At 51.6% G+C, this 19,470-nt stretch overlaps 1 protein-coding gene across 1 annotated transcript in view; it reads right to left on the reverse strand.

The window, feature by feature from the left end:
• Window positions 1-3,043: 3,043 nt before the first annotated feature.
• The window catches only part of LOC309797803 (BCL-6 corepressor-like), a 35,670-nt gene continuing 19,243 nt past the window's right edge, over window positions 3,044-19,470 (reverse strand). Inside the window, 10 exon segments of the mRNA XM_082646212.1 lie at window positions 3,044-3,493; window positions 4,918-5,074; window positions 5,233-5,310; window positions 5,739-5,780; window positions 5,783-5,865; window positions 7,016-7,182; window positions 12,070-12,207; window positions 12,552-12,733; window positions 13,315-13,557; window positions 13,998-14,243. Coding sequence (XP_082502338.1) covers window positions 3,202-3,493; window positions 4,918-5,074; window positions 5,233-5,310; window positions 5,739-5,780; window positions 5,783-5,865; window positions 7,016-7,182; window positions 12,070-12,207; window positions 12,552-12,733; window positions 13,315-13,557; window positions 13,998-14,243 — 1,628 coding nt within the window. The 3' untranslated portion in view covers window positions 3,044-3,201.

Below are 19,470 nucleotides of genomic sequence, written 5' to 3' on the forward strand. Positions count from 1 at the left end.
AGTTATGGCAGGCACGTGGGATCTAGTTCCTTGAGCAGAGATCGAACCCAAGCCCCCTACATTGGGAGCACATAGTGTTAACTGCTGGACCGCCAGGGAAGTCTCAAGCATTATTTTAAAAACTATATTTACAAAATGTATCTCACATGCTACCTAGGGTGTGCACACAAGCTTTAGAGGCCTGGACTATGCAGAGCCAGTTTGATGTGCCTTGGGGAAATAATGGTTTGACATTTAAGCAAAAGTACTGTCTTGAAGACATTGAATTCTTTATATTCATAAAGTAAATTTTGGTAACAGGGAACACTGACTGTAAATGAAAAAAGTCTTATTACATTCCTGAAAAAGTAAAAGACTCAAAGTGCCTTTGTTACTCTAAAAGGAAAATCATTAGTGTCATTTTTCTATTAACAATAACTTATTAAAGCTCCAAGCAGAAACAACAGCAATCACTTACACAGTGCTTAGTATGTGCCAGGCACTATTTATACAAATAAGTGCATTTAAACCTCATAATGAGGCATAGAGGTTAAGTGATTTGCCCATGGTCACTAGCTATGAAATGGGAGAAAGGGACTTTGAACCTAGGCCATTTGGCTTCCGCACCCAAGTTCCTGACTGTTTTCTACCTCAGGGGTCAATGGACTTGCCCTGTATAGGCTCAAAGAATTTTTCAATTTTTAAAATCTAAATTTAAACATTTCCAGATTTGTGGGCTATACAGTTTCTGTTGCAACTACTCTGCCCCACTGGTGTAGGGTGAAAGGAGCCACAACTACCATGTAAACAATGGGTGCGACTCTGTTCCAGAAAAACTTCCTTTACAAAGCCAGGCGACGGGCTGGATCTGGCCCACCAGCCAGAGTTTACCTATCCCTGATCTGCACCATCAAACTATTAAAAAGCCTTCATGTCAAATTATTAACTAACTTTAGGCCTAAATACAGTCATTATAACCACTGTGAAGTTGTTAAGGCATTATTTTAAAAACTGTATTTACAAATTGCTGATGTACTGACTTTTATTAGTTTAAAAACTACAACAGCTAATAAACACTTGATTCATTTAAGTCTTGAAGACTAGAATGGCATAGTTTCTTCACAGTATTACAATAAAAGTTTTCAGTAAAAAAACATACATAAAAGTATTATTAGGTATTATATATTAAATCTCTTATTTCTAAAATTAAGTGGACTATCTTTACTAAATGGTAGAATCCCAAACTGAAAACTGGTCATATTCTTTCAGCAAAACGAAAGCTACGCTCACATGTATCAAAAGACAAAAATTAGGGCTTCCCTGGTGGCGCAGTGGTTGAGAGTCTGCCTGCCAATGCAGGGGACATGGGTTCGTGCCCCGGTCCGGGAAGATCCCACATGCCGCGGAGCGGCTAGGCCCGTGAGCCATGGCTGCTGAGCCTGCGCGTCCAGAGCCTGTGCTCCGCAACGGGAGAGGCCACAACAGTACCACACACACACACACAAAAGACAAAAATTAACTGCCCTTTGTATCAATATATTAATGTGTTTCAATCACATATGTTTTCATGAAAGTTTAAACATAAAATCACCTTTAAGATCTAGGCCATGTGATCTGCTCCATGCCATGTCAGAACACACCCTGTTAAGTTTACTTAACTTGTCTTACGTGTGATAGAATTCTTTATACCTTGACAAATAACTAAAAGGAAAAAAAAAAAAACCCACACACACAATAAGATGAAGAGCCTATACATTTGTCAATCTTGACTTATTTGCTTTTCTTGAGTCAGTTGCAAGTTTATAGCCACATTCTCAAAATCATTAACTACAATCTTCCCAAACAGGTAATTGACGAACAGATGCATTCTAAAACTTGTCAGTAACAAAGCGCTATTCCAGTTTACAGCAACAGTTTAATTCTACTTAGATACTAAAACTGAATACACTGAATACGGCAAACTTTATTCCCAACCACTCAGCAAAGTACTACATACCTTTTCAGATATAGGGAAAAAAAGAAAAAGCATACGATTCTTCCTATTTTCATTTCCAAAGATACATCCCAATCTTAATGATCAATCAGCGATTTCAACGTCAACTATAAACCCAGTATACTGCTGCTATGCAGTGTACTAGAGCAAGAGAAGAGAGAGGACCTCAAACCCTCTGTTCCCTCAAATTCAAAGGCAGGCTTCCTGACCCCTCCAGACCACTACTGGACACAGGGAAGGCACACTAATGTTGCAGGACCCCAACCAACAGTCACCTGCTTTGTGATTACTTCCATGACACACCCTCACCAACACCACTGAGTTTGCTTCTCCTACGGGACGTTACATGTATTTACTATTTTAACACATACCACAGTGCATCATAATTATGATTGCAGATAGATGTTCTAACAATTGAAAGAGAATGATGACTTTTTTGCTCTTTACATCTTGCTATTTCCCGTCCCATAATATTTCTTGAAGCGAAACCATAAAATATAGACAAACACAAAAAACAGAAAATATACAAAACATGTGCTTTGCACCTTAACGCAAACTTAAGTAAAATTAGTTCTGACAGTATCCAGCATGACAAAATTCCATGGTACAAACGAGAATAGACCAAGGTTTGAGCAGGTACAGGAGACAATCCAGGCATGAACAACACCAAGGCAAGGTAGACAGGAAGTAACATGGTGTGTAGGAAATCAAGAGACCAGTCTGATGGGAAGAGACTTAAACAAGACTGAAACTCACTTTCTAAACCTCCATCTCCAACTGGACAATTCGCAGGACACAGGTGCACCAAAGTGGCCAATTTATTCAATCCCTTTAATATGGAGGAAGAGTTTAAAATTTTACTGGTTTAATTTGCCCCAAAAGCAACTCTCAACAGTTATGGCCTCTGTCGTCGGAGCTTTGTATGAAATTAAGTCAAAGTGTGGAGCTCCTTTGCCTTTTTTTTTTCTCCTTAAAAAAGAAAAGAAACAATTGTTCCGAGTAAAAACAAACATATTCCGAAGCATGTGTACATTGAAAAGTAAAGAAACTTTATTAATAACTTCATAAAAACTGACTTAAAATTTTAAAAAGAAAAAAACATGTTTTGAAGTCCTTCCGACTGGAGTCGTGTCTCATAGTGTCCTTTCTTTACAGAAATAGTCGTATTAGGACACATATGCACAAGGATTAACACCATGACACACTGTACACGGCGGGCCCCGGCGAGCTCACCAGTCGTCGTCTGAGTCCAGGTCTCTGGGGAGGATCCACTCCACGGATGAGCCCAGCAGAGTCTGAAGCTCGTTCGTGAACTCCACCAGATCTAAGAGCTCCTTACTTTCTGGATTACAGGACTCCAGGTCTTTGGGGCAAGAGAATAAGAGACTTGCTGACACTTGCCGGCAGAACTCGGCCTCCGCGATGGTGACGATTTTCACATTTGGGAAATTGCAGCGGAATATGCAGGAGGACATTTGCAGTTTCTTGAGCAGGTCTGAGAGCAACAGCCAGTTACGAGGCCTACACAAGAGAAAGGACAGTGGTTTGAGTTTCCGGCAAAATTAGAGGCGCTCCCAACTATGAACTACCCGTCTCCTGGCGGGGAAAGGGCCTGCTACTTCCACTTTGATTACCCCACCCCCACCCCACTTCTCACTGTCCTTAGAAGGCCTACTTCTTCTTCTTTTTCTTTTTTAATTTTATTTATTTATTTATTTTTGGCTGCGTTGGGCCTGTTGCTGCGCACGGGCTTTCTCTAGTTGTGGCTCGCGGGCTCTAGAGCGCAGGCTCAGTAGCTGTGGCGCATGGGCTTAGTTGCTCCGTGGCATGTGGGATCTTCCAAGACCAGGGCTCGAACCTGTGTCCCCTGCACTGGCAGGCGGATTCTTAACCACTGTGCCACCAGGGAAGCCCGGAAGATCTACTTCTAGCGGGGGAACTCTGGACTCATGTGCATGTGTTAAGAGGCCACCTAGGGCGGATCAGCCAACTTAGACAAAAGCAGGAGCAGCGCCCCTGAATGAGCCTCGTTGCAGGCCACCCCAGTGCTGCCTTGGCTCTGGTCACAACTCAGGTCACCCCTCTCCAAGTAAGTGCACCCCGTTCTAGTCACTAGGGAAAACCAGTCTGTATGCCAACCCAAGGGAGATGGCAAACACCTCTTTGACCTCTCCTCTCCTCCGGCCCTCACGGAGAGAGCATGAGAAACACTCGAGGTCACCTGGCTTTCCTTTCCTTTCCCACACCTCCAACCCGCCCCTCACTGCTGCCGGGAGTGAGGATTTTGAGAAGGGAGGTGGTACAATCCTTCCTGATACCCTGCCACGCTTTATCATCTCTATCCCGAATAGAATGTCACCACAAAGGCAGACACGTTCCCAGCCTCAGAGTCCAAGGAGGATGCTACTCCTTAAGCACCGGGGTCAACACACAGCAGAGCAAGGTCTCCTGATGTGTTCACTCCGAAGGGTTGGTCATGGGGCACAGTGGCCCGACCGTGGGGACAAGACTCGATCTAAGCAAATCTGAAGACACATAAGATCCCAGGTGCCACATACGGCTTTCTCTAATCTTATACGAGAAGAGGGTACACATCAGTATCGTCCCGTGGACCTCACGCGCCTTGGAAGGCCCCTATGGTAGCCGTTTGGGGAGGATCCCTTCCCCAAGAGTTTACTGACTGAAACTGCAATTGCAGTCGCTGACTCCCGTGTCCTTTGGGCTCTAGGGGTGTGTTCCAATGAGGGCAGTTGGCTGGGGAGCCCTCCCACCCCCCAAACTTTTCTGGAAAAGTTCCACTGCATTATGTGAGGTCGGTGGACACTTGGTGAGGAATTCACTCACCCCCCAACCCAGCCACCCTCATCTGCTGAAGGGGATTTCTAACTCCTGCCACCCCACAGAGCAGCTGGGCTGGCTCTCGACCACACGCTGGCCACGCTCACCCCTGAGCGACGGACACCTGGACGTTATAACACGGCAAAAGGGGGTCTTGGGAAAATTCAGATTCCAATAGGTCACCATAGGCCTCGTTGCTGTCATCCTGGTCCTCTGGTCGTGGGGGATTTGCTAAAACATCGTAACCACTTTCATCATCTGGTTCTAAACGGGGGGGCAAACAAGAGAGAGGTCAGTAAGCTGGAGCAAGATTCCAGCTGTTCGCCAAAAAGGACCCTGGAAAAATTCTTTCCCAAGCAAGTCCTGCTCACAGCACCACCCCCACCCCCACAAGCCCAACTGAAACGAACAAGGCTGCTCACCACACACACAGCTGCCAGAGAACTCCGAAGAGCAACCGGGGCTACCGTCGTCAGGAGCCTGCAGGTTATTTAAACAGTCTGGAGAGAGAGTGGGAGAGAGAAAGAGAAAGAGAAACAAGATAACGCCTGCTGGTAAGAGGCAAATGCTGCTGGAGTTCGGGAACATCTCACGCTGGGGCTGGTGTCACCTCCTGATAAGTCCCACTGCACACGCCTCCAGGTATCTGACTGAAACCTCCCCACGCGTCCACCCGCCTTCCTGAGGGACTGCCCGCCTCACCGCCCCAGCCTGCCAAACAAAAGCTAGCCTGGCTAGCTAAGAGTTTTCCAGCCCCCCACCTCGCAAAACTCAAAGTATGTATCTCTTCTTTGACAGACTAACGTTGGGCCGCTTTTCCCAGTAAAGGGTCACTTAGAGTAAACGGGGGGTGGGGGAACCCAGGTGAAAGGCTGTGAAGTCACCGTCTAGATGCTTGAACAAGACCGTGTCTTGACCTCTGCCGTACCTGTTAAGAACTTCTCCAGAAGTTCGCTGTGGTTCACTTTCTTGTAGCCAGGGTAGGATCAGCACCGTAGGACAGGAGCAAGCGGACAATTTCGAGATGATCATTCTTGACGGCATCGTGGAGAGGCCTAGGAGAGGTGCGGGGGATTACACCTGTGCACGCGACGCTTGCTTCTAAGGACACGGGGCAAAATCGAGCGTGTGTGGCCAAGCCTCATAGGCGCGCTATTTCACCGAGGAGGTGAGTGTACGGTCGCTGCGACAAATTACTCTGTTATTTCAACACATAACCCTTTACGGAACAGATGAAGGGACCATCTCAGGCCTAATTCTTCAATGCAAATCTCTCTTAATGCATGGCCCAAGGAGGAACTCAGGCCACGATGAAAACGTTTCCAATGAACTTAAATAGTGACAGACTGTAAGAAGGTAACATACGGCGGGCTGGGGGGAAGAACCCCAGCACCACGGAAGCAGATACGACAAGCCATTGTTACACCATTACAAACAAAACCCAAAAAGTGCAGTTTGTAAAAGAAACTAGGGGCAAAGTGGAACCTCTCCTGAAACCAATTTGGAGATGAGTGATCAACCCTCTCGCCCAGAAGCAGTCGACAGGCAAGGCGAGTTCTCAGGAGGATACAGAGTCCTCCTGCTCGTGTCCGCTGGGGTCAGGAACACTGTCCACAGTCCCATCCAGAAAGGATGCTATTTGGAAACCATGAACCACCAAATACCTTACGGTTTTGCTCATTTTATGACCGTCAGGAAAGCCCCAGTGCCCTGCCTCGTGGTGGCATCCCAGGTACAACCAGGAAGATGCTTGGGCTGACTCAGACCTGGGCCTCTGGCCAATAAACCGAGGTCAAGGACAGAGTGGGGGCCAGGCCCGGGGATGTGGGTGGACACGGCAGGTCCTATCAAGCCAGTTGCCACTGGACCTGTCTGTACTCCTGCAACTTTCAACTCACATATATGTTCAAGATTGAGATTCAACAGACGCTGGTGAAGAGTCCAGGGTCTTAAAAGAGAACACCCCTGATTATTCATGCAGGCTCAACATTTTCAGGGACTTCTGTCCATAAGAACGTCACAGACTTTTAAAGTTCTATGTAAATTCGCCAGAAAGATCTGTCCGATTCCATTCTAGAGGACTCCGCCACCAGTGTGCTTACATGGCACTCACTCTCCATCTTTCCTTCTGGGGTTCCCCGCACACCCTGAGAACCACTGCCTATGCCCCAGCAGGGCCAGGCCAAGAGCAAGACCGCCACTGACCCGGTTCCATCCTGGGCACTGCAGTTGACATCGGCGCCATATTCAAGGAGGTGTCGTACGATGTTGAGCCAACCTCTTGCACAAGCCTCGTGCAGGGCACAGTAACCCGCGTTGTCGCGGTGGTTCACATCACAAATCTCGTTCTCCAGGCAGTACAAGACCACTTCCTACGGGGAGAGGAGAGGAGAGGAGAGGAGATACCATCAGACCACGATACAGTGAACCTTGTAAGCGTGACCTCCCCATAGCTTGGCGGTGCCCACTTTCAAAGGCATACATCCTCGGGGCCAAAAGCCCACCATGGCGCGGGCAGGCGGCAGGCATCCTGGTGGGGGGCGAGAGTGCGTGAGAAGGGCTTGGAGATGCAGACAGTGTTGTCTAAGGCTCTGCTGCACCACTGGCCTGGCCATGGGCAAGTTACCCTTGAACTTCTCCAAGCTTCCACAGGGCTGCTGATAGGACGCATTCGGATAGCGATGAAAGCCCTCAGCCCAGGGGCCGACGTGACCAGTACAGAGGTGTCACGGCTGCTAACATCTTAGATGACACATTGCCAAGCACAGACCATTCTCACTTGATGGGTCTGTTCGGTCAGTGGCAGTGGACGATAACACAAGTTTAGATCAAAGTATGGATGACCAACACTTAAAGAGAGCTTAAATCAGCCGGAGAACATTCCCCAGCTTAGAGAAGCAGGGACACCCAGGTCAGCTACATCCTCGCGCCCCTTGTTAAGACCCCAAATCAGAACCTGGGCCTCAGATGCTCTTGTCTGTACGTTAAGTAGAGTTAAAGAGAAGCTCTCTCCCTCCATCCTCGAGGAATGACACAAAATGCCTCCAATAACCCCACCCTCTATTTTGCCTCACTCCACCCTCTCGAGTAAATATGAAAATTTTAGACTGATTCTGCCCCAAGTTAATGACAGGAACCTGATACACCACAGGCTGCAACCTCCACATTTCAAGAATCAAATAAAACGTTCACCGCCCCACCCCCCACCCCGGAGATGTTCTGTGTCAACACTGTGCATTAGAATCACTGTTATTAACCTTCTTTCTTTGGCTTGTTAAAATATTAATATGAACCACTCCCAGTAAGCAGAGCAGGAACTTATTCAATGTTTTATTACCTTAAGAAAGTTTTCAGACACATTGAAAGCATTTGCCACCAGAAAACACGTTATACTGTTTATACTGGGTAAGTCGTGCCCAGCAGAGAGCCGGCAGGTTCTGAGAGCTGGGAGTAGGCAGAACGTGCATGTGGCCCAACACATGGTCTGCAGGGTAAGGGGGGATGCGATGGGGTCAGAACAGGCCTCCTTGTGACATCTTTCAGGTAACTCATCTGTTAAACCCAAAAAGGGCGTCATCCTAGCCGCCCATAAGTGCGAGATGGGTTCTGTAAAACCTTTTATGCCCTTTGGAGGACACGCCAATCAAAGGTGACCACTCACTTGGGAGCGAACTAGAATGTTCCATTTGCTTACCACGTGAACCCAATGGGGCATGCTGGTAAACCTGGCCATCGGTGCCCTGTTACTTCGGGTCACTGCAGCAGCTCCCTTCCAAAACAAGAGGAGGAAGAGAAAAGGCACGCCCACGAATGCGTTTCTCCGTTTACATCCCAACCTGCCAGAAAGCCCACAATCCTCTGGGCTCCCAGGCCACCTGCCCCGAGCCCTGGTATCCAGGATACCGCATGAAGCTGCTGCGCTTTTAGCAGGCCCTCACTAGCCAGACTTGAGTGGACGGCTGCAAGCTAATGAGTTGTGTGCCCCAGCCAGGGAGAGGCCCTGTCACGTGGCTCTGGGATCAGGTCTGAAGGCCACCAACTGCTGTGCACACATCAATTTACTCAACCGCGGGTTTATTTGCTGTGACAATCATGGCCTTCGCCTGGAAACCTTCATCACTACTAGGGCAGATTCAAGGGTACCTAGAAATGAAAGGCCGTCCAAGCTGGTGGGTAAGTCAACTCTCTTCTCCTGGAAGATGGCAGCAAAGGCAGCAGTAGCCCCACGGCCAGGTCAGACTTTTTGCCACGGGCTGTCCTAACTCAACCACGTTGATCCCACTATTTACACAGTGGTTCCCATTCCCCCACATGAGGACGTCTTCTGTCACCCACAGGAACCCAGGAGATAGCAGGAAAGGAAGGTAGTACTATCCTCATTCAACACTTGGAAACTGAGGCCCAGAGATATTAAACCCCAAGTTCAATTAACATGAAGTACTAGACCTATAACTCAGGTCTTTGGTACCTGGTCAGCTGGGAAGATTCAAAAGGCCCAAGAGGGCCCCAGTTAGAGGGATGCAATCCAGCTGTGACGAGCATCCCACAGGCCTTCTCTGTTGGGGGTCAAGTGGGCTAACTACACTCTCCTAGCTAAGAGGGTGATGGCCTCTAAATGGATGGCAACCGTCGCCACCAACACTTTCTCTAACTGAAAGGTGAAGAGGCGGGGCGGGTCTGTCGACGCAACACATTCCTTGGTTTTATTTTCTCCGCTAGAAATAAACGGGAGTGTCCGAAGGGCAGCCCAGCCATTCCCAAGCAAAGTCAAACTGCTTTTGTCGGACAGCTCTCTGTTCAGCGGCTATAAGCCGAATGCCATTACCTGCAAAATGTAACCATAAAGGCCATAAGCCCGACGTTGTTAGTTAATTAAATGCCTCATTAACTTTTTAAAAAAACATGACTTACTCAATTCATAGAAAATTTAATCATCACCGCTAAAGGCACAAGCATGTGGTTGCACACGGGCGTTTTAGCCTAAGAAATAGAAGCCTTTTTCCCAGGAGGGAATGGTTTGAGGTCTTTGGCCACACAAGTGATCTATTTAACGCGGATCTGAAGCCAGAGTGTGTTTCTAAACTTCCAGAACCAGATTATCATGACATAAAGCTCAGACAGCCTTTATACTGCACATGGTATCTTTGGCTAAGCAGAAGAAAATAACCAAGAATGCTGAAGACAAAACTTCAGGAAAACCCTCCCAAACCACACCCTTATCTGCTTAAGCAAACTGTCCTTCAATTTTAAAAGGTTGAAGCTGCCACATCTCCCAACTGGGCCATCAGCCCAACATTTAAAATTCTGCCCAGAGAAATCCCAGAAAGTTGGATTCAAAGTTGAAAGCGTTCATCTACTTGTCACAATGTTCAGCATCAACACTGGTGATCTGTGGAATCTACATATTGAAATTTACATTTGAAGAAAAAAACAAATCCCACCGTAAACATTCCCAAGGCTTCCTGTGCAATCAAAGGCCAGGTAGCCTAAAAAAGTATGGATCAAGTGCCCCTTGGTCCAGGCCTCAGAGCCACCAAACCAAAATGCAAACTGTCTTAGAGGACCAATGAGGGTCTTTTGACGTCTCTGGTCCCAAAGGGAGGCTGCTGGAAATGATGCCAAGTTCACAGGTGGGGCTCGGAGCCCCGCCCTCCACGGCGGGTGCAGCAGCACCCCGCCACCCCCATCTCCAGCATTTGCTGGAAGCGGGAGTCTACTTTCTCAACCCTAACCCAAAAGTTGGGGTTAGGGGTCTCCCCCCCACCTCCAGCATTTGCTGGAAGCAAGGAGACTATTTTCTCAACCACAGGGGGTCTAGCTCAACACTATGTGCAACATCTGCTCTGTCCTCCTAGGCGCCCGCTCTCAGCTCTTGGGAAACCAACTGGGTGCTCCTTGGACTTCACCTGCAAGTAACTGCGCTAACTACCAGAAAGTGCTCTCTAGCTAATGGAGAGGTCTCCAAGAGACGTGTAGATATAAACAACAGCACATTCAACCCACAACAACAACAAAACACCCCCAAACTAAGCATAGCCCTAGTGCTTCCAACTTCCCACCCACAGTCAGGCCTTAGGGCCAAGGCAGGCACACTTCCAAGGGCTCACGGCACTATGGACCGGGGTGGGGGGACACGACGGGAGACGGGGGACAGGGGCACAGAGCTGGCTGAGGGTGTGGGCGCCAGGGCTCCGGGCCAGCCTGGGTCCTGCCACCCCAGTGCTCAGCCACACCTCCACGCTCAGCCTGCTGAACCGCGTTTTACTGTCACCATTCAACTCCCAGAGGGCTGATGCCAGCACAGAAAAATGCCTTTGCCCTGTGGGCTATCACATCACAATTGCTACTGACGAGTATGGTGGGGGAACTGCACAGGGCATGGAGAGGCATCTGTCTCACAGAGGTTTTGAACTGTAAAAAGGGCAATTCCAGTGTGAGCCAGTCTTGCTGAGGAGCGTGGTGGGCTGTGGAGCACTGCTGGATTGCTACCTGTACGGGGATCAGCTAACCCCTCTGAGGCTCAGTTTCCTCATCCGAGAGTGGGCTAGTACTCGTTACTCCCAAGTGAAGATGTTAACAGGGTGAAAGGAGTTACTACAGATCACACGGGCTTAGGCAGGTATCAGCTCTCTTTCTATGTTGCTCTAGCAATAGAGGCTGTCACTGTCATCAGCCGTGCTGGGTTGGGATACAGCAGTGTGGACAGGGAGTTCTGTGCAAGGCTCAACCCCTGCTCCCCGCCCATCAGCCCTCGGCTCCCGTGCCCTCTCAGAAAGAGACTGCTCAGGTCTGCCCCACTCCCACCCCTACTCTGCACAGACACGTCCCACCCGCTACCCCACAGGGGCATCACTCTGCCCCAAACAGCACAAGTTAGTAGAGCTAATAACTACTCTCCTTCTTGCTATTCAGAATCCAAAAGGCTCATTAAAATTCCCCTGGTCGCCAAGCCCTGGGTTAGGTCAGATTTTGTATCAGAGATAAGTGAGCCGGACTGGCCGAAGCAGCCTACCTGCCTGAACGGGAACGGAACATCAGAGAGGCCTGCCTTTCTTTTCACACCACGACTGAACAAGCCACCAAAGAGCCCGCAGTGTGAGCGGGGCCAACGCAAACACCCTGCTGGAACACCCAGCCCAGTCCGCCACATGGAGGGGGCTGGGCTCTGAGACCCGCCCCCCATCCCCAGCCAGTGTGTCCCCCACCCAAGGAGCAGCAGCCGGCGGATCCTAATCCGGGGCACCCACAAGGATGCTCACCTCGTAGCCAAGCCGGGAGGCCTGCTGTAGGAGGGTCTCGCCTGCGTTCTTATTGACAATAAGTCTCCGCGCTTCCGGTGGCATCGGGCGGGACTGGGTGGTCTCTGGAGGGGAGCTTGAGCATGTCAGCTGCGAGACCTGGGAAGATGGTGACAATTGCTGCAAACGGTCCAAGGGCTTCTGGTCCTGCTTGGCCGGCGAAAGATCATAGTCGGAACTGGGCTCAGGCCGCTCCTGAGTGGAGGAAAGCACTTTTCCTCCTCTCTGTCTGAGGGAGGCGGGGCGCGAGGAAGGGGCTGCATTTTTACTCGCTGGAAACTTCACCGCCACCCAGGAGACAGGTCCCCTAGGAAGGGGCAGTGACATTTTTGGGGGAGGGGTTCAGGAAAAGGAAAGCTTTGTCCCCAGAAGCAGAGAAGTAGGCAGGCGGGATGTGCCTGCACAGGCCCGGGGGGCGGGGGAGAGCCAGGGGCAAGAGGTACCTTGCCATCCGCATTGTCCACGTAGGAGTCCCCTGGCAGCGACAAGCCCCGCCTGGGCTCCTGAGGGATCAAATGCTTGGTTTTGCACGGTCGCTTCGCGGATGGTTTCTCGCTGTTGTCGGTGTATTTCTGCGGCAGGGGCGAAGGCTGCCGATCCATTTCTCCGTCCATGCACAGCACATCTGTCAGGGGGAGAAGCAGCGGGCGTTACACAGTTGTAGCCGGTGAGGAAAGAAAAGCCCATTGTTAGCACTGATCGTTGGAGCAGATTCAGTTTTTAAAGATATACCAATTATGTTTTCAAAGCACTAATATTTTAATTATCCCACATTCAACCGGCAAATAGGCTAACCCACGAAACGCCAAATGGCAAGTCGCTTCAAAGGGCCGCAAGACAGGGCAGAAGCCAGCCCTTCGTGCGCTCCCGTCCCCACCCGTGGGGGGCCTGGGTGCTCGGGACAGGGCGACTGGGGACAGCCTGAGGCTGGAATGAGGGCACTGACAAGCGCCCGGGGTCACCCAAGACTTCCCTTCCTGCCCAGCTGCGGGCTGGGTGATGAGGAGCAGCCCAGGAAGTCGAGCTCCCGCCTCACTGTCCATTCCATAAGGAAGTGTGCAGGCTGAAAGGACCTCATGAAGAAAACTCCCCGCTCGCCACACGCTACTCTTGTCAACTTGGATGGCGCTCAGGTCCCCTCCAGGGCCGTTTCCCACAGAGGGCGGGTGATCCACCCTCCAGGAGCGCCCCCCGCCCCGTGCGTACCTTGTTCATTGTCACTGCATTTAAGGGACTCCTCCAACCAGCTTCTGTTGCTTTTGGCCTCTGCCCTTTTCCTGCCAGGTTTCTCTTCGGAGATACTATTGCCCTGGGGGGTGACCGCAGGCTGGACCGCCTGAGTCACTTCCGTCCTGCCCTGCCGGCCAGGTTTGCTCTCTGCTGCCGACACCTGCTGCTCCCGCTGTTCTCTAAGGTGCAGCAAGCGGCGCTGCTTTCTGGGATGGAGCCCTGTTAATTCAATGCACACCTCAGGTTGGTCAGCTCACTATAATGTGGCTCTTCTAAACGGTTAGAGGAACTGTTTGTCATTTCCCTCTCAGGCCAGTCAGCTAATGGAGAAATAACTACAAATTAATGAAGAAGCCCCCCGGGGCGGGGAACAAACTGTCGTACACATCACTAACAGGAGTGGGGGAGGGGAGGGGTGTGGTCACTGTGTTGGCTGGAACTTGTCACCAAGTCTCGGGAGGGGGCCTATTTGCCTTTGGCCACCTTTGGGCTCCAGCCCTGGCACCTGGCTTTGGGGGGGTGGGGGTGGGATGGGGGTGGGGGGTGGGGAGGTGTGAGTGGCTCCCCCCAGGGATCCAGGGTGGGACTGGAACTTTCCACTGCTCCGCTCCAGGACTTCCATAGGGTGCCCTGCGGGCCCGAAGCGAAACCAAGCCCACCTTTGGAGACCCGTCTCGGCTTGGCTTTCAGCAGAGTGTCCTCCGGGAGCACAGTGGTCTCAGTGTGGTTCCTATTGCCAGACACCTTGCGCTTTCTGTTCAGCCTGAGGGTGGGGCTGCGTGACGCGTCCGGGGCCGCCTGGTCGGTGGGGGACTCTCTGGGGGGCTCCGTGTCCATGTCCTCAGGAAGATCACTGTCTTCTGGGGCTTCGAAGGGGTCAGGTTTGCTTCCATCATAACACTCCCCTAGGGGAGGGGAGACAACCCGGAAAGGAGGGAACAAAGGTCACCAGGAGCAGGCAGGACCCCCATGCCCAAGGCAATCTGCTACCAACAGACCACCCCCCTTTGGAGACCAGGGGCCTCACACGCCGGAAGCACAAAACCCTCAGAAAGACGTCCCAAAGGAAGGACAGCTGAACACAACCAGCAAAGAAAGCAGAAAATGAGGCGCGTAGCCCACTCACAATCCATCCTTCAAGGGTCAAGGTGAGGCATCTACACCATCCGTCTATAGGCATGTGAGATCACTCCCTAACTGCTTAACTCTCCAAGGTGGCTTACTGTTAAAGGGGGGGTGAGTGACCTCACAGTAAGAGCCAACCAATCAGGGCAGAGCTACAAATGACTATGGAAACAGCTGCTAGTCAACAAAAAAGGCTGATGTCATCAAGAGACCAAATAGCCCCCAACTGCCATCTACACAGACATAGCACCAATGTTCACTTGGGTCAGCAGGGGCGAGGGTGAAGAAAAAGGGTAGGGAAAGAATGGTGGGAGGCTGGGAAGCTGGGGAGACCAAGGCAAGAGGAGCCTGGCAAAGGGAAAGGAAAGGCTTCCTGGTGCACACACAAGGGTCAAGGGCAATTTCAAAGAACTCAACCAGATTGCTACAAGTCCGTCTGTCCTCTTTCCACACCCGTGGGGGAAAAGCATTTCACTGCCATCGAGGGGCTGCTCCTATTTCCTGTCTAGGAAGAAGGCCCTCAGTGACACCAGTCACCCACCTGGCACGTCTCCACGCCTTCCTTCCCAGGCAACAAGCATCTAAGGACATTTCAAAGACAAGACTCCAACCCCCTTCATGGGGGTGGGGTGGGGGGATGTGGCGGGCAGGGCTGAACTGCTCACACCCCAGCTCCGCCTGTGTTGCTCCTGCCCCCTCTGCTCAATCTAGCATCCACTTGGGGCTTTTCCTCCAATTACCCCAGCCTAACATCACTCCTCACTTTTGCTCTAGCCAAAGCAACAGTTCAACTGCTTTGCTAGTCACATTGTTTCTAACACACAAATAATTCCATAATGATCACTGTGCTGTTAAAGAGTTCCCCGAAGATGACCCTGTGTCCATCACCGGCCGGGGGTGGGGGTGGGTGTATGAGTTTGGTATTTCGTTAACACCTGAGCTAAGCTCCCACAGCCCGTTTTTCTAGATGAAATCATGGACACACCCCTCACATGCTGCTCGCATTCCTCCTCTCCCTAGACCACTTCAAGTATCACTCCCACTTCTGCCCAGCTGGCTGGTCCCCTGATCAGCCTCTCTTGGGGGCATTCCCAGCATTTAATGGCAGCCAGTTGTGGGGATGAACCTCACCCTGGCCTGGGCTAGCCTGACCTGTGCTCTCAATGGTGGAACACACTTAGCTTTTCTCCAAGGGTATCCCAAGGTGGGGCAGATCCCCATCTACTCTTGCCGGAATGGTGGAATCACCCCAACCGCGAGGGTCTCCTGCCATGGCAGCAGGAGAAACCCCAAACTCCTGGCCTGTGCTTACGGGTGATGCAGCCCAGGCTACCGCAGGCCCGGTGAAGACGGCGTGCTGCAGCTCTCACTCCGGCTGCTCTGTGACCCTCTTAAGCACTCGGGCAGGAATGGCGCCGCTTTACAACTCGGCCCCCTTCACTTGTAAAGTGGGAATGTTACTGCTAGCCTCCCTCCAGGGGTGGGCTTCATAATCACGGGCCGGGCTCAGCACAGAGAAAGGCTGGAAAAATCCCTTTAACCAAAAGGTGCCAAGACTTTCAGACCAGCCTGAATCTCAGGCCTGAAATGTAGGAAATTTTAAGAGGTGAGCCCTGCTGGTTACACCATTGGACTTCTCGGGTCCAATCTGGTCCAATCAGCCTTCCCTAAAAGCTCCGTGGGAGGGCATCCATGGAGGAATGGAAGGGCTACCTTAAGAACCCCCATGTCCAATTTGAAAGTTTCTTTTTCCAAACTAGGTCCATCCACCCTTCCCCCAACCCCGGAGCCTTTTAGGGCAAAGATCTCAATTCCCCTCAGCTAAGGCCCCCCAAGACCTTACGCTAGTGTGACCTTACCCAGGCCACTAATAACCCTGAAGGACACCCACCCCGACTGCCCAAGATGCCCATGGCCACCAGCTATGGGGTAGAGGCTCCGTGTCACTTGGAGCTTCTCAAAGACTGTTCTAACCATGACCCACAGGAGGATGACTGACCCTTGAGGGCAAAGGAGATGGGGAGATAAATAGATACACGGGGATCCTAACCATCAGGCTTTGCCATCATTGCTACTTTTGGCCCTTCTAAAAGTGGGAAGCCATGTGCCCTTGGTCACCCAGTCTAAGCAAGATGTGAACGTGGTCCCTGCAGCATGGTCCTATGACTCACAGCACATATATCCCAAATGCATTATGGTTGCACCATAGCATCACCTCACAGAAGCATCACCACAGCAACATTTACAAGTCACTGTGGCAGCAAAGCACCCTCACCACGGTTGAGCCATGCCCAGTGAGGCCTAAACAAGGTGAGAGGGTTCTGAGTCGCTGGAAGGCTCCCCAGGATTAGAATCCCCTTCTCTGTAGCTTAACTATAGCACCTCCAGTCAGGGCTAACCTTGTTCAAAGTTACACCCGCTACACAAGGGGTGCAGGGACCTCTGTTCCAAAGTAGTTTACACATGTGCAGGTGCTCAGCTGGAAGAGAAGTTCCCTGAGCAAAGAAGTTTCATGAAGCCCCTCGACTGAGGCTTCCTCCAGCTCCTGGCCAGGCACTGCCACTGAGCAGGTCCTAGGCCTGTCCCAGCCAAGTGGTTGGCAAGGGAGATGGTTACTCCAAGTTTGAGAAGGAAGGGACCAATGCCTCCTTGCCCCGCCCCATCTTCAAATGCCACTGAGGGTTCCTAGTGATGAACTTCCAAGTCTGAGGAACCTCCCAACTCATTTGGTGAACTTCCAAAATAAAAATTTCACTCAGCCACCCATGTGATCATAAAGAATAAATGAGTATCTCGGCCACTGTGTTTTCAAGTTAATTTCTTTTTTAAACAAGCCCCTAGCAACAAGATGCACCCGCACCAGGACAACCAGGGCCACGCAAACAGCACCCACCACCTTGGAAGCTCCTGGTCCCTCCATGGGTAGGGGCTGCCTCAGAAGGGGGAAGGCATCTTGAAGGCATCCTGGACCCTCTCTGTGACCCCTGCCCGCCCCAAATCCCCGCCCCAGCTCCCATGTGCTCACAGCTCGGCTCTCGGCCACACCGACACCCATGAGAAGGACCTGAGCCCATATCAGCTCAAGACATGATGGCCCGAGAACAAGAAGGCCCGTTCATATCCAGCTGAATGGAGTGAACACCTGCTGGGCCTTGGACGTGGAGGCCGCAGTAAGAACAGTGGCCCCTTCAGGTGACCTTTCCTGACCAGCTATTTACAAACCCCACGTCTCTACAAGACAGAGGGTGGGTGGGGAACCCACCTCCGTTGCCCCAACCTTTCAAACAGAGCCCCTCACCTTCCCCAACCCTACTCCTGCCCTGCCATGGTGGCGATTCATGGCTCACTGGGCCATGTCCCGGGTGCTCCAGGAAGAGACCCGTCGGTCGGTCTGAGATTGGAGGCAGGCGGTGGGGGGAGGGGGCTTTCGGAATCATCTGGGGCTCAGGCCCTGCTCCCCATCAGCCACACCGAGTTCTCGTCTCCAAGCTCAGCAGGAAAGACTGGGAAGGACGCACACAAACGTCTCTGGGAAGAAGGGCGGGTGAGGCCACTGAGACGTGAAGGGCAGCGGCCACCCTGGGTTTGGCCACGTTGCTAGAGAAAAGGGCGAGAAGACTCGAGGCCGGTTAACTGCCCGCTCCCTTCCTCCAGCCTCCCTCACCGTCCACCCACAACACGCAGATCCCCTCCTCAGAAAAGTGCAGCCCTGTGAACTTGGCCTTGCCCACTTTTATCACATCTCTCTGAGAAACTTCCCCAAGAGCTGAGTTATGAGGCCACTCGGGAGGGTAAGGGCTGCGTGTCAGCTGTGAGCACAGGCAAGGAGGGAGGCCTGGACCCTCCGTTTTTCATTCCAATCCCGAGGGGGAGGAGCTCGGAATCGGCTACTCCAGGCACATCAAGAGCCCCATCCCTCGGGTAAGGCCGCCACTGACTAGCCCCAGAAATCCCCTTCTACGGGAGCCACGTAGGACAAACCGGTCCCGGTGTGGCTTACCCAGAACCCTGGCCACAGGCCTTTGTCTGACCCCAAAGATGAGCTGGGGGAGGGCAGTGCTCCAAGCAGCAGAGAGAAGCACACGCTGTGGCTGACCACAATTTTCCCAAACTGCATCAGGCACCCACGACCCAAGCGTGCGGGCGAACGCTGACCCTACGACTGGGTCCAAGGGCCTGGGCCTCCCAAACGTGCCCACCACCCCCGACTGTCCTGTCTCAGGAGGATTTCACGCCCACCCTGTCCTCGACGTTCACCTAGGTGCCCTCACTCACCATCACCGGTGAGGTTTCTGGGGTCCGGAGCAGGCTGCAGGCCACAGGCCACAAGCAGGCACACTGAAGAAAGCGGGAGAAAGACCTCCACTTGCTGCCAACACATCTCATTAGCCCAAGAAGTCTCGAGGGCAAAGCCCGAAGTCAACCCCAGTGGGGGAGCAGCTGATGGGACCGCAGAGTGTGACTCGAGGCAAACACTAGCTTTCTCTCCAATTTGGCCTCCAAAACAGAATACACCCCGTCTGGTAGGAAGAACGCCCTCGTTGATCCCACGCCCTTGGAGCGTACTGTCAACTCCTAATGACTGCAAACAAGCCTGCCACAGAAAATAATTATGCTCGTCTTTCTGGTGCCTTCATCAGCCCTCATCTCACTTTAACGAAACCTCTGCCTTTGGAGGGAGAATCCGAGTACTCTCCACTCCCTCCCACAGGAGACTGTCACTCTGGAGGGTCTGGCTCTGGCTGCAAGTGTCATTCCACTGCTACCAAAAACCCGTATCCGTACCTGCTACAAAACAGAACACATACCTGCTACGCTGGAGGTCTTGCACCGCCATTCCTCTGCTCTACTGTATCAGACTATTACTAACTACAGGACTAGCATTGCTCCGGAAAAAGGAGATGCGTGCCAGGAAACAGCATTTCATAGGTGCTTCACTCATAGATGCCGCAACACTCAAAAGGACAACCAGCCTTGCAATCCACAGCTGGGAAGGGTGGCCAGAGC

This window comes from Mesoplodon mirus (assembly GCF_964341445.2).
Source record: "Mesoplodon mirus genome assembly, contig: HAP1_SCAFFOLD_1002, whole genome shotgun sequence".
NCBI lineage: Eukaryota > Metazoa > Chordata > Mammalia > Artiodactyla > Ziphiidae > Mesoplodon > Mesoplodon mirus.